At 34.8% G+C, this 14,692-nt stretch overlaps 1 protein-coding gene across 2 annotated transcripts in view; it reads left to right on the top strand.

The window, feature by feature from the left end:
* HDX (highly divergent homeobox) overlaps positions 1 to 14,692 on the top strand; it is a 214,890-nt gene that overhangs the window by 137,534 nt on the left and 62,664 nt on the right. For both annotated transcript variants that reach the window (XM_024988576.2, XM_059883705.1), the window contains one exon: positions 6,757 to 6,964. In XM_024988576.2, coding sequence (XP_024844344.1) covers positions 6,757 to 6,964 — 208 coding nt within the window. The remainder of the gene's footprint in view (positions 1 to 6,756; positions 6,965 to 14,692) is intronic.

Consider the following 14,692-nt stretch of genomic DNA (forward strand, 5'->3'; position numbering starts at 1 on the left):
TCTCCACCCTGTTCTCCATAGTGGCTGTACTAGTTTGCATTCGCACCAACAGTGTAAGAGGGTTCCCTTTTCTCCACACCCTCTCCAGCGTTTACTACTTGTAGATTCTTGGATCGCAGCCATTCTGACTGGCATGAAATGGTACCTCATTGTGGTTTTGATTTGCATTTCTCTGATAATGAGTGATGTTGAGCATCTTTTCATGTGTTTGTTAGCCATCTGTATGTCTTCTTTGGAGAAATGTCTATTTAGTTCTTTGGCCCATTTTTTGATTGGGTCATTTTTTTTTCTGGAATTGAGCTGCAGGAGTTGCTTGTATGTTTTTGAGATTAGTTGTTTATCAGTTGCCTCATTTGCTATTATTTTCTCCCATTCTGAAGGCTGTCTTTTCACCTTGCTTATATTTTCCTTTGTTGTGCAGATGCTTTTAATTTTAATTTGGTCCCATTTGTTTATTTTTGCTTTTATTTCCAATATTCTGGAAGGTGGGTCATAAAGGATCCTGCTGTGATGTATGTCGGAGAGTGTTTTGCCTATGTTCTCCTCTAGGAGTTTTATAGTTTCTGGTCTTACGTTTAGATCTTTAATCCATTTTGAGTTTATTCTTGTGTATGGTGCTAGAAAGTGTTCTAGTTTCATTCTTCTACAAGTGGTTGACCAGTTTTCCCAGAACCACTTGTTAAAGAGATTGTCTTTTCTCCATTGTATATTCTTGCTTCCTCTGTCAAAATTAAGGGGTCCATAGGTGCATGGATTTATCTCTGGGCTTTCTATTTTGTTCCATTGATCTATATTTCTGTCTTTGTGCCAGTACCATACTGTCTTGATGACTGTGGCTTTGTAATAGAGCCTGAAGTCAGGCAGATTGATTCCTCCAGTTCCATTCTTCTTTCTCAAGATAGCTTTGGCTATTCGAGGTTTTTTGTATAATGTTTTTAATTTAATTTTATTTTTTTGATATGTACCCAGAGATGAATTGTTGGGTCAAAAGTAGGGTTTCCTTGGAAAAATGCATATTTAACAGAAAGGTATGCCCTCTCTGCATAGTACACAGAAAACAGGTATATAATGAAATGCATTTAAACTAACAGCAGTTTGGAATATTATTTTTCTATTTTTAATAAAAATGTACTTAGAAGCTTATAGGGCCTGAGAGTTCTCATTTTTAATAGTCATTATATTTGTCCTGTTAATACAGGGGGAGTTCTTATTGAAAAGATATAGTTATTATATAAACTTATGAGCAACTGTGGAGGGGTAAATATTATCCAGGAGACTATAGATTTGGAAACCAGTTACATCAATTTATAGATTCTTCAGATAAGGAATTTGAGGCTTAGAATGATAAAATAACTTAACCTTGAGTCACATAAAATGGTTGAAAAACTCTATATTTCAAAACCCTATGAAACAAAGAAATAAATACTCAAATTCCTCGATGGCCTAGTGGTTAGAATTTGGTGATTTCATTGATATGGCCCAGGTTCAATCTCTGCTTGGGGAACTGAGATCCTGCAAGGCACACAGCATGCCCCTCCCCCCAAAGGAATAAATCTTCTTTACATAATTGATAGTTGAAATGCAGAAAAGACTATTTCAGATAAGGTGGTTCCAGAGTGAAAAAATGGAACCAAGGCTTAGATTAATAAGACAAGAGATACAGTCTAAGGAAGAACATTTTGGGAAAAAAAAAACGGACTGGGAAAATCTTGCAAAGTAATATGCTTCATATTCCTGAAATTTTCATGCAAAAACTAACTAGCCATTCACCTACAATGCTAAAGAAGGAACTTTTACATTAAATGGAAAGTTAGACTAGTTGTCTTTTAAGATTACTTCTATCTTCTATGATTCATTGAAAGTGTAATAAAACCATTAACATTATATTTGTACACCAAATTATTTTCTCAGTGCCTTCCAGTTTTAAGAAATATCCAGAGAGGAACTATTTCAGTCCTAGTATGTAATAAATTCTCATATAATCCTGGTGTTCACATGAAATATTATTTTACCTTTATCACTATGCATTCCATAATTACTCATTTCTCCCAAGATGGGTGAAAAAAAAGTTGAAAACAAATCAAAACTGGTTTCTGTTTTCTTTTTCTCTTTTCCCAAATCTTCATGACGTAAAGGAAACAAAAAATATCCTAAGAAAAGTGTGTTGGTCTTCTTCTGCCCATATCATCATTTTTCCAAGCATCTATGGCTAAGATTATTGTGAAAAAGAAGCTTCTACATTTAAAATTTGATAAGCATCAGTATTCAAAGATAGAAAATAGAGAAAATACATGAGAGTTTAATGGAGCTTTAGTAAGAAGTTGAAATTCTTTACTTTTCCTGAAGTCTAATAGCTTATTCTCATTGAGACCACGTGAAGGAAAATTGAAACAGAACTACTCTCTTTAAACTAGTGCTTTTTCCATGGGAGAAGTTACCAAAGCTAGCAAAATTAATATTCATGATTTTTTTTTCTACCAGGTAGTTTTCATTTGGTAGCCTACAAAGCAATCCATGTGTTTCAGGTTTCACATTTAGCATGGAATGCTAAATACATCAAAGGTACTACAGTCCCTAGAATATGAAGAGAAAATGCACACCCAAATATATAAATAATTAATCTTCTTGGATTGACTGAATAGTTCTGTTTTGCCTTGCATTTTGTTTTACAAAATCTTACCAAGTAAAAGTTAACTTTATTCATAATTTTTACTTACTTTTGATAAATAATGTAGAACCTTACAGCTAAGGTTATTTTGTATTTATGTGAACCTTGTGATATAGAAGAAATTCTACTTGCTACACAAAGAAAGGGTACTACAATCAAATTTAGACCTGAAATTATGAAATGCTATTGAGTGACTTTCTACACTCAAAGAAAATACACAGGTTTTAAGAATTCTTTTACTTTGTAGATTGGCATGACAATTATTCTTCGTAGGATATCATAACAAAACTGTAAAGGTTATGAGCTTTTTGAAAATTACATGAGAAACTTGAGTATAAAATTGGTTTTAAACTGCTGCTTTCAAAAAATGTTGAGGTAGACATAATTTTCTACATAATTTTCTTAGTTGTTTAGTCACTAAGTCATGTCCGACTCTTTGCAAACACCAGGCTCTTCTTTCCATGGGATTTCTCAGACAAGAATACTGTAGTGGGTTACCATTTCCTTCTCTAGGGGAGCTTCCTGATCCAGGGATCGAACCTGCATCTCCTGCATTGGCAGGCAGGTTCTTTACCACTGAGCCATCATGGAAGCCCTATTCAATTATTGATTGTTAACCATTTTTAATTGAATTATAGTTTATTTACCATGTTGTATTAGTTTCAGATGTACAGAAAACTGATATGGTTTTATATATGTATGTATGTATGTGTTTGTGTGTGTGTGTGTATGTTAGTTGCTCAGTCATGTCCGACTCTTTGCAACCATGGACTGTAGCCCACCAGGCTTCTCTGTCCATGGGATTCACCAGGTAAAAATACTGGATGGATCGTCACTCCCTTCTCCAGGGGATCTTCCCAAACCAGGGATCAAGCCTAGGTCTCCCGCATGGCATGAAGCTTCTTTACCATCTGCACCACCAGGGAGGCCATATACACAACACACACACCTATATATATACACACACACACATATTTTTTTTCAGATTCTTTTCCATTATACGTTATTGCAAGATACTTACTATAATTCCCTGTGCTATATAGTAGGTCCTTTTTGGTTATTTATTTTATATATAGTAGTGTGTGCATGTTAATCCTAAACTCATAAATTTATCTCTCCCTCCCATCCCACTATTCCCTTTGGTGATAAGTTTGTTTTCTGTGTCCGTGAGTCTATTTCTATTTTGTGAATAAGTTAATCTGTGTAATTTTTTTTAGATTCCACATTTAAGTGATATCATATGACATTTGTCTTTGTCTAATTTACTTCACTCAGTATGGTAATCTCCAGATTCAGGCATTATTTCATTCTTTTTTATTGCTGAGTAATATTACATTGTGTGTGTGTATATATATATATACCACATTTTTTTTTATCCATTCATCTATTGATGGACATTTAGGTTGCCCTATTACTATTAAGAAAATTGAATTCATCATTAAAAAATCTCTCCCCAAAATAACTCTACAAACACTCAAAACCTACTGTTAACATCATATTTTAATGGTGAAAAATAGAAGCTTTCCCTTGACATCAGAAACAAGATGTTCACTCTGGCCACCTTTATGATAGTAATGGAAGTTCTAACCAGTACAATAAATCAAGAAAAGTAAATAAAAGATACAAGATTGTCTGTTTAGAAAGTCCTAAAGAAATAAAACACTCCTACAACTAATAACTGAATTCACCAAAGTCTCTGGATTCAAGATCATCATATAAAAATCAATTGCATGCCTGTATAGTTAAAAACAAACACAATCAAACTGAAATTTAAGATGCATTCTTTGCAATCACTCAAAACATCAAATACATGTAACTCCAACAAAACATGTATAAGACTTAAATGCTGAAAACTACAAAACACTGATGAAAAGAATAAAAGTAATTCTAAGTAAATGGAGAGGTATTCTGTGTGCACATACTGGAAGACCCAGCATAGTAAAAATGTCAAGTCTTCTCAAATTGTTATTCAGTTCTAACATAATCTCTATAAAATTTCAGCAAGATTTTTTGTTGATGTAGGCAAGATATCTCTAAAATTCATATGGAAAGGAAATATGCTAGTATAGCCAAAACAGTTCTGGAAAAAAAAAATAAGTGGAAGAAATTCATTTACCTAATTTCAAGACTTATTATATAAATACACTAATCAAGACTATATTAGCAGGGTGATAGATATATAGATCATTGGAACAGAATAGAGAATCCAGAAATATTCCTGCACAACCATGGCCAGCTTAGCTAAGTTTGACAAAGATGATGCAAAAGCAGTTCAGTGGAGGAAGTCTTTTCAAGAAATATTCTGGAGCAACTGCATTTCTATTGGAAAATGTAAAGTACCTTAGACTTAGGCCTAACACCTTAAACAAGAATGAATTCATAATGGACCAGGAATTTAAATGTGAAAAATAAAACTATAAAAAAATTAAATATTAATACAGCTTGGTGAAGAATTATTAGGAATGGTACTAAAAGCACAATCCAGAAAAGAATAAAAGCAATAGCTTCAACTTTATCAAAATTAAAAAAAAAAAAAAAAACTTTTGTGCTACAGAAGACCAAGATGATGAAAATACAAGCTACAGACAAGGAGAAAATATTTGCAAGCCCCATATTTGGCAAAGAACTCATATCTGCTACAAAATGGAAGAAAATTTTGCAAAATCACATGTCTGACAAAAAGTCGTATCTAGAATATATAAAGTACTCTCAAAACTCAGTACTAAAAGACCAACTTTATCACAAAATGGGCAAAAGACATGAAGTTCACTGATAGGTGGATGGCAAAAAGTATGTGAAAACATTATCAATACTACTAGCCATTGGGAAAACCAAATTAAGAACTTGATCATTACTATATGCACAAATGAGAACAGCTAAAAAAAAGAAAAAATACTTACAATGCCAAGTCCTAGCAAGAACACCAAGAAACTGAATCTCTCAATCATTGCTGGTAAGAATGTAAAATGGTACAACTTTTATGGAAACAATTTGGCAGTTCCTTTTAAAAATTAAACATATAATTACCAATTGACCCAGAAATTTCATTATTTGGCATTTATACTAGAGAAATGAAAACTTACATCAGCACAAAAACCTGTACAAAACTGTTCATAGGAGCTTTATGGCTGTATATAATAGCTAAAAAATGGAATCAAGTGTCCTCCAACAAGTGAAGGGTTAAACAAACACTGCAAAGAACAGGAAAGAAGCTGTATCATGGAAGACTTGTTAGCAATAAAAGGGAATGGACTATAATTACATGTAAATTGAATAAATCTCCATGAAATTATGTTGAATGACAAAAACCAATTTTTTGAATTTTTTTGCAGTCACATGCTGTATTACTTTATTTATATAGCATTCTCAAGATGACACAATTATAGATGTGGAAAATACATTGATGGTTGTCAGGAGTTGAAGATAGCAGAAAGGGGGAGAAGAATGGTATGATAAAGGAAAATAAAATTGTCAATACATATTGTACAATATCAATTTCCATTTTCTGTTATGGTATTATAATTATGTAAAATGTAAATTGAAGAAAATTGAATGAAGACCAATTTTTGTAACTTCCTATAACTCCAAACCTATTTTAATATAACAAGTTTTAGAAATTGGTTCTAAATCTAATAAAATGGAAAGTTATAATACTTAAAATACCCAGGTAATCATCGTGGAGCCAAAAAAAGTTACTAGAAAGCACATTTTCACCTAGGAAGATCAAGATTGGAATTAGGATATGAAATATATTTAGAGCTGCATGCCTGGTCACTTTTGGGAAAGAATCAATTCATGTTTATTTTGAAATATTTGGTGGGTTATTTTCTCCAGAAAGAAAACAAAAGCAAAAAAGTATTCTGCAATGGGCTACATGTTGCTTGAAAGTCTGATTATTAAGATAATAAAAAAAATTAAATAGAAACATTTATATTTCAGTTTATTGAGTAGGAATAAAACTGCATTTTTCTCAGTACCTGTTTATTCTTTACAATCATATTTTATGCAGCATCCATTCATTATTTTAATGGTAAAACTACTAAGGTGTCTATTTTTACAAAACTTCCTCTTGTATTTCTCTTATAAAGACATGGATTGGGAATCGAAGAAGGAAATATCGTTTAATGGGGATTGAAGTTCCACCTCCAAGAGGAGGCCCTGCTGATTTTTCTGAGCAGCCCGAATATGGTTCTTTGTCTGCACTCACACCAGGAGAGGAAGCTGGTCCTGAAGTAGGAGAGGATAATGACAGAAATGATGAAGTATCCATCTGTTTGTCTGAAGGAAGTTCTCAAGGTATTTTATATGCTGCACCTCCTAATGATATCTTTTGTGTATTTGATGCATTTTTACTTGCTTTTCAGTTTATTGTGCTTCAAATCTAAAGTCATCAAAACATTTGGTTAAATAGACATATTTTATTTATTTTCATTATATTTTAAAATAATATTCATATATATTTAAAGTGTACAAGTTTAGATATAAATATACATAATGAAATGATTACTATGGTCAAGCTAATTAACGTATCCATCTCTTCACAATGAGAGCACCTGAAATCTACTCCCAAAGCAAATTTCCAGCATACAATATAGGCCATACAGTTGATGCTTAAACAACATGGGTTTGAACTGCACTGGTTCACTTTCAATAATACTTTGGAAAAAATTTTGGAGATTTGCAACAATTTGGAAAAACCTGCAGCAAAACCATGTGGCCTAGAAATATTAAAAAAGAAAAAGGTATGTCATGAATACATAAAATATATGTAATATATATAAACCATACAAAATATGTGTTAGCCAATTGTTTATGCTATTGGTAAGTCAACAGTAGGCTATTAGTAGCTTAGTTTTGGAAAAGTCAAAAGTTATACTTGGATTTTTACCTGTGATAGGGCTTCCATGACACTAACCCTCATGTTGTTCAAAGGTCAACTATATTGTTAATTTTTGTCATCATGCTCTATATTAGTTACCTAGACTTATCCTATGTAATTGAAAGTTTCCACCCTTTGACCAAAATTTCCCCATTTTCCCCATGTCCTCACGCTGGTACCTACCATTCTACTCTGCTTCTATATATTTGATTTTTTTTTATTCCACATATAAGTGAGATCATGCAGTATTTTTCTTCCTGTATTTGGCTTATTTCAGTTAGTATAATGCCCTTTAGGTTCATCCAAGCACTTGCAAATGGCAGGATTTTTAAAAGACTGGATAATATTCCATTGTATGTATATACCACAGTTTCTTTATCCATTTATCGGTCTATGGACACTTGCTTGCTTCCATACCTTGGCTAGCATGACTAATACTGCAATGAACATGTAAATGCAGATACCTCTTTGAGGTACTAATTTCATTTCTTTTGGATATATACCCAGAAGAGGGATTGTTGGATTTAAATTAAATAAGAAAATCATTATTAATTTTTTTTAAGGAACTTTCATACTGTTTTTCATAATGGCTCTAACCCTTTTGTCACCAACATTCATATTTTTGATTTTTAATGCTTCCACCTAAGCAGTCTCCCACATCATCATCACAAAAAGTAAAACTGATCTACCACAATAATGATCTCCCATGCTTAGAAAATATTTGCTATTACAAAAATCCATAGATTATAGTACACGATTATTTTAATTTTTGGAATTTTAGTCAGTTTAAGTTAGAACATTGTAACGAAAAACAGTATGGCATAATGTGATAAACAACAGGCTAGTAGCTGGGCAACCTGGGTGCTAGTCTTAAATCTTCTACTAGCTGATTATGTGACTTCAGGCAAACTATTTAAATCATCAGGCCTTAGTTTTCTTATCCACAAAATAAGGGAGTTAGGCTAGATCATCTTTATAATACTTCTTCAGTTCAGTTCAATTCAGTCACTCAGTCGTGTCTGACTCTTTACAACCCCATGAATCACAGCACGCCAGGCCTCCCTGTCCATCACCAACTCCTGGAGTTTACTCAAACTTATGTCCATCGAGTCGGTGATCCCATCCAGCCATCTCATCCTCTGTCGTCCCCTTCTCCTCCTGCCCCCAATCCCTCCCAGCATCAGGGTCTTTTCCAATGAGTCAACTCTTCGCATGAAGTGGCCAAAGTATTTGAGTTTCAGATTTAGTATCAGTCCTTCCAATGAACATCCAGGGCTGATCTCCTTTAGAATGGACTGGTTGGTTAATGCTTCTTAGTGTTCCCCTAAATAAGAATTCAAATAATAATATGTAATTATATCATTTGTCCATAAGAAGAATTGTTCGTTTGATTTCAAATACAGAAACAGTCCTCTTCTGACACCTTTATGAACACTTTTATTAAGGTTTAATTTACATAGAATAAAATTCATCCATTTCTAAAGTAGAATTAAATGGTTTGATTTAGTCTCTCAGTCATGTCCAACTCTTTGTGACCCCATGGACTGTAGCCCACCAGGCTCCTCTCTCCATGGGATTCTCCAGGCAAGAATTCTGGAGTGGGTTGCCATTTCCTTCTCTATGATTTTTAGTAAATTATATGCAGTTGTACAATCATTGCCATTTCTAAAATTGAATTTTAGAATAATCACTAAAATCCAATTGTGGAATATTTTTATCACTTCAAAAAACTAAAATCCAATTATATAATGTTTTCATCAGTTCAAAAAATTCTTGAGACCATTTTCAGTCAATATCCACTCCCACCTCAAAACCTAGGTAAAAACTGATCTGATTTCTGACTATATAAATTTGTCTTTTCTGGGCATATCATATAAGTGGAATTATATAATATATAGTGGGTTTTCTTTTTGCATCTATGATAGAGAGAATTTTGCATTGGATTTTTTAAAACTCTATTGAACAGGATAGTAACACTATATTTTTTAATTTATTTTTACCTTCTAAGTTTGTTTATGGAGTTTCAACAGTCACAACTTTTGCTTGTAATTTTTCTGTTGTCAGATATACCAGCTTTTTTCCTATATGGTTTGTGACTTTGGCGTCATGATTAAAAAAATCCTTCCTGTACTACAATTATGTAAACATACCCCATATATCCTTCTTGTTTCCTTATGGATTTATTTTTACTTGATATTTATCCCACCTAGAAATTGTTTTGCTTTAAGATGTGTGAAGAAAATACCTACTTTTATTTTCCAAATGATTACCCAAATGCCCCTACAATATTTGTTGAGTTGTCCAGCATGTTTCCAGTGAGTCTGTGTAGCTTTGAAAATCAAAGATGATAGATAGGAAAACGGCTCAACAGTCATCTTGTTTAGGCCACCTGCCACTTGGAGGATATAAATGTCAAAAGGAAGCAGATGTTATGTGTGCAGACTGATGCATTTACCTGTGTGCTGGATAGGTGCCCTATCTCTATCCTACCGTTTGAAGGAAATTCCAAAGTTGAATAATCAAGTGACTAGCAAAAGAGTTCCAGAAAAAGAATTTCTCTTCTAACTAGTACAGTGCTTCTTAAATGGCCATGTCTCCAAGACTCATGTCTCCAAATTGAGCAGGTGTTACACTTCCTCACAGCCTGATGGTCTGACAGCAATCATTGGAGTATTGCAGAGGTGAATTTTAACATACAATTTATACCAAAGAAATATGAAGATTGAAGAAAGGATGAGACTATGAGAACTGAGAAGCAGATATCCTGAGACCCAGCTCAGACACAGATTTTCTAAAGTCTCCTTCTGTCAGCACCCAGTCCTACCTTATTGAAGACAGTGTTTCTGACCATTGTTGGACTATATCCTGCTATCTGTTCCCTCAGGAAACAAGATACTAAAGAAAGAGAAATTAACAATGAAGAGTAAGATATAACAGGTGAAAAGAATATCATTTAATAAAGAGATCAAGCCCTGAGCCTTTGGAGTGGAAGCACTGACTCCAAGACCCTAAACTACAAGAGAACTAACCATAGGGAGTATCAAATAGTGAGAATCCACACAAAGGAAACCACTTGAATAAAAGACCAAGCATCATCCAACCACCAGTAGTACTCTGTGCTGGACACCTCATCTAAACAACAAACAAAACAAAAATATAAACCCAATAATCAGCAGACAAAATTACCACCTCACTCGGCCTTGCCCATCAGAGGAAAAACAAACAAACAAACAAAAACTCAGCAAAAATCTTACCCTATAAGAAGCACACACAGACCACTGGGCCAACCTTAGGAGGGCAGAAACCAAAAGGAAGAAAGAATTCAACCTTGCAGCCTGGGAAAAGGAGACCTCAACACAATAAGTTAAAAAGAAAGAAAGAAAGAAAGAAAATTCAGAGAAATACTACACAAATGAAGAAACAAGCTAGAAACACAGAAGTCCAAATAAATGAAGAAAGAAAGTGAAAGTGAAGTCAATCAGTCGTGTCCGACTCTTTTCAGACCCCATGGACTGTAGCCTACCAGACTCCTCCGTCCCTGGGATTCTCCAGGCAAGAATAGTGGAGTGGGTTGCCACTTCTTTCTCCAGGAGATCTTCCCAACCCAGGGATCTAACATGGATCTCCCATATTGTAGGCAGACACTTTACCATCTGAGCCACCAGGGAAGATCTAATAATAAATGAAGAGGAAATAGGAAAATTACCTGAAAAAGAATTCAGAATAATGATAGTAAAGATGATCAAAAACTTTTAAAACAAAATGAAGAAAATGCAAGAATCAATTCACAAAAACCTAGAAGAATTAAACAATAAACATGCAGAAACAAACAATACAATTATCAAAACTAAAAATACTCTAAAAGGAATCAATAGCAGAATATCTGAAACAGAAGAACAAATCAATGAGGTGGAAGATAAAATTGTGGAAATAACTACTGAAGAGCAGAATAAAGTAAAAGAATGAAAAGAACTCAGGATAGTCTCAGAGAACTCTGGGACAATAGCAAACAAACAAACATTTGAATTATAGGGGTCTCAGAAGAAGAAGAAAAAAGAAAGAGTATGAGAAAATTTTTGAAAAGGTTATAGTTGAAAATTTCCCCAACATGGAAAAGGAAATAGCCAATCAAGTCCAAGAGGCACAAAGAGTCCCATACAGGATAAACCCAAGGAGAAACATGCCAAGGCACATATTAATCAAACTAATAAAGACTAAACACAAACAAAGAATATTAAGAGCAGTAAGGGAAAAGCGACAAGTAACATACAAGGGAAATCCCATACATTTAAGAGCTGATCTTTCAACAGAAACTCCACAGGCCAGAAGGGAATGGCAGGATATATTTAAAATACTGAAAAGGGAACATCTCCAACCAAGATTATTGTACCAGCAAGTGTCTAATTCAATACTGATGGAGAAATAAAAAAGCTTTTCTGAAAAGAAAAAGTTAGGAGAATTCAGTACCACCAAACCAGCTTTACAACAAATGTTAAAGGGACTTATGTAGTCAAGAAATAGAAGAGAAGAAAAAAGATCTACAAAATCAACCCCAGACAATTAAGAAAATGGCAATAGGAACATATATATCAAGATTTACTTTAAATGTAAATGGTTTAAATGCTCCAGCTGAAAGACACAGACTGGCTAGTATACAAAAACAAGAAACATATATGTGCTGTCTACAAGGAAACCCACTTTAGACCTAAAGACACATATAGACAGAAAGTGAGAGCATGGAAAAATATATTCTATGCAAATGGGGAGCAAAGAAAGCTCGAGTAGCAATTCTCATATAAGACAGAACAGACCTTATTTTTTTTCTTTCTTTTTTTTAAATTTCTTTTTACTTTACAATATTGTATTGGTTTTGCCATACATCCACATGAATACACCACGGGTGTGCACATGTTCCCTATCATGAACACCCCTCCCACTTCCTTCCTCATACCATCCCTCTGGGTCATCCCAGTGCACCAGCCCCGAGCATCCTGAATCCTGAATCAAACCTGGACTGGCGATTCGTTTCTTATATGATATTATACATGTTTCAATGCCATTCTCCCAAATCATCCCACCTTCTCCCTGTCCCACAGAGTCCAAAAGTCTGTTCTATACATCTGTGTCTCTTTTGCTGTCTCACATACAGGGTTATCATTACCATCTTTCTAAATTCCATACATATGTGTTAGTATACTGTATTGGTGTTTTTCTTTCTGGCTTACTTCACACTGTATAATAGGCTCCAGTTTCATCCACATCATTAGAACTGATTTCAGTGTATTCTTTTTAATGGCTGAGTAATACTCCATTGTGTATATGTACCATTGCTTTCTTATCCATTCGTCTGCTGATGGACATCTAGTTTGCTTCCATATCCTGGCTATTATAAACAGTGCTGCGATGAACATTGTGGTACACGTGTCTCTTTCAATTCTGGTTTCCTCGGTGTGTATGCCCAACAGTGGGATTGCTGGGTCATAAGGCAGTTCTATTTCCAGTTTTTTAAGGAATCTCCACCCTGTTCTCCATAGTGGTTGTAATAGTTTGCATTCGCACCAACAGTGTAAGAGGGTTCCCTTTTCTCCACACCCTCTCCAGCATTTATGGCTTGTAGACTTTTGGACTGCAGCCATTCTGACTGGAGTGAAATGGTACCTCATTGTGGTTTTCATTTGCATTTCTCTGATAATGAGTGATGTTGAGCATCTTTTCATGTGTTTGTTAGCCATCTGTATCTCTTCTTTGGAGAAATGTCTGTTTAGCTCTTTAACCCATTTTTTGATTGTGTCGTTTTCTCTGGAATTGAGCTGTAGGAGTTGCTTGTATATTTTTGAGATTAGTTGTTTGTCAGTTGCTTCATTTGCTATTATTTTCTCCCATTCTGAAGGCTGTCTTTTCACCTTGCTTATAGTTTCCTTTGTTGTGCAGAAGCTTTTAATTTTAATTAGGTCCCATTTGTTTATTTTTGTTTTTATTTCCAATATTCTGGGAGGTGGTTCATAGAGGATCCTGCTGTGATGTATGTCTGAGAGTATTTTGCCTATACTCTCCTCTAGGAATTTTATAGTTTCTGGTCTTATGTTTAGATCTTTAATCCATTTTGAGTTTATTTTTGTGTCTGGAGAAGGCAATGGCACCCCACTCCATTACTCTTGCCTGGGAAAACCCATGGATGTAGGAGCCTGGTAGGATGTAGTCCATGGGGTCGCTAAGAGTTGGACACGACTGAGCGACTTCCCTTTCACTTTTCACTTTCATGCATTGGAGAAGGAAATGGCAACCCACTCCAGTGTTCTTGCCTGAAGAATCCCAGGGACGGGGGAGCCTGGTGGGCTTCCGTCTATGGGGTCTCACAGAGTGGGACACGAGTGAAGCAACTTAGCAGTAGCAGTAGCAGTAGCAGTAGCAATAGCAGTAGCAGTAGCAGTATAGTGTTAGAAAATGTTCTAGTTTCATTCTTTTACAGGTGGTTGACCAGTTTCCCCATCACCACTTGTTAAAGAGATTGTCTTTTCTCCATTATATATTCTTGCCTCCTTTGTCAAAGATAAGGTGTCCATAGGTGTGTGGATTTATCTCTGGGCTTTCTATTTTTTTCCACTGATCTATACTTCTGTCTTTGTGCCAGTACCATACTATCTTGATGACTGTGGCTTTGTAGTAGAACCTGAAGTCAGGCAGGTTGATTCCTCCAGTTCCATTCTTCTTTCTCAAGATTGCTTTGGCTAGTCGAGGATTTTTGCGTTTCCATACAAATTGTGAAATTTTTGTTCTAGCTCTGTGAAAATACCGTTAGTAGCTTGATAGGAATTGCTTTGAATCTATAGATTGCTTTAGGTAGTATATTCATTTTCACTATACTGATTCTTATGATCCATGAACGAGGTATATTTCTCCATCTATTAGTGTCCTCCTTGATTCCTTTCACCAGTGTTTTGTAGTTTTCTATGTATAGGTCAAGGGGGCCTTAGAAAGCATCACTTCAAACAAATCCAGTGGAGGTGATGGAATTCCCATTGAGCTACTCCAAATCCTGAAAGATAATGCTGTGAAAGTGCTGCAATCAATATGCCAGCAAATTTGGAAAACTCAGCAGGGCCACAGAACTGGAAAAGGACAGTTTGATTCCAATCCCAAAGAAA

This window comes from Bos taurus, chromosome X (assembly GCF_002263795.3).
Source record: "Bos taurus isolate L1 Dominette 01449 registration number 42190680 breed Hereford chromosome X, ARS-UCD2.0, whole genome shotgun sequence".
Classification (NCBI taxonomy): Eukaryota; Metazoa; Chordata; class Mammalia; order Artiodactyla; family Bovidae; genus Bos; species Bos taurus.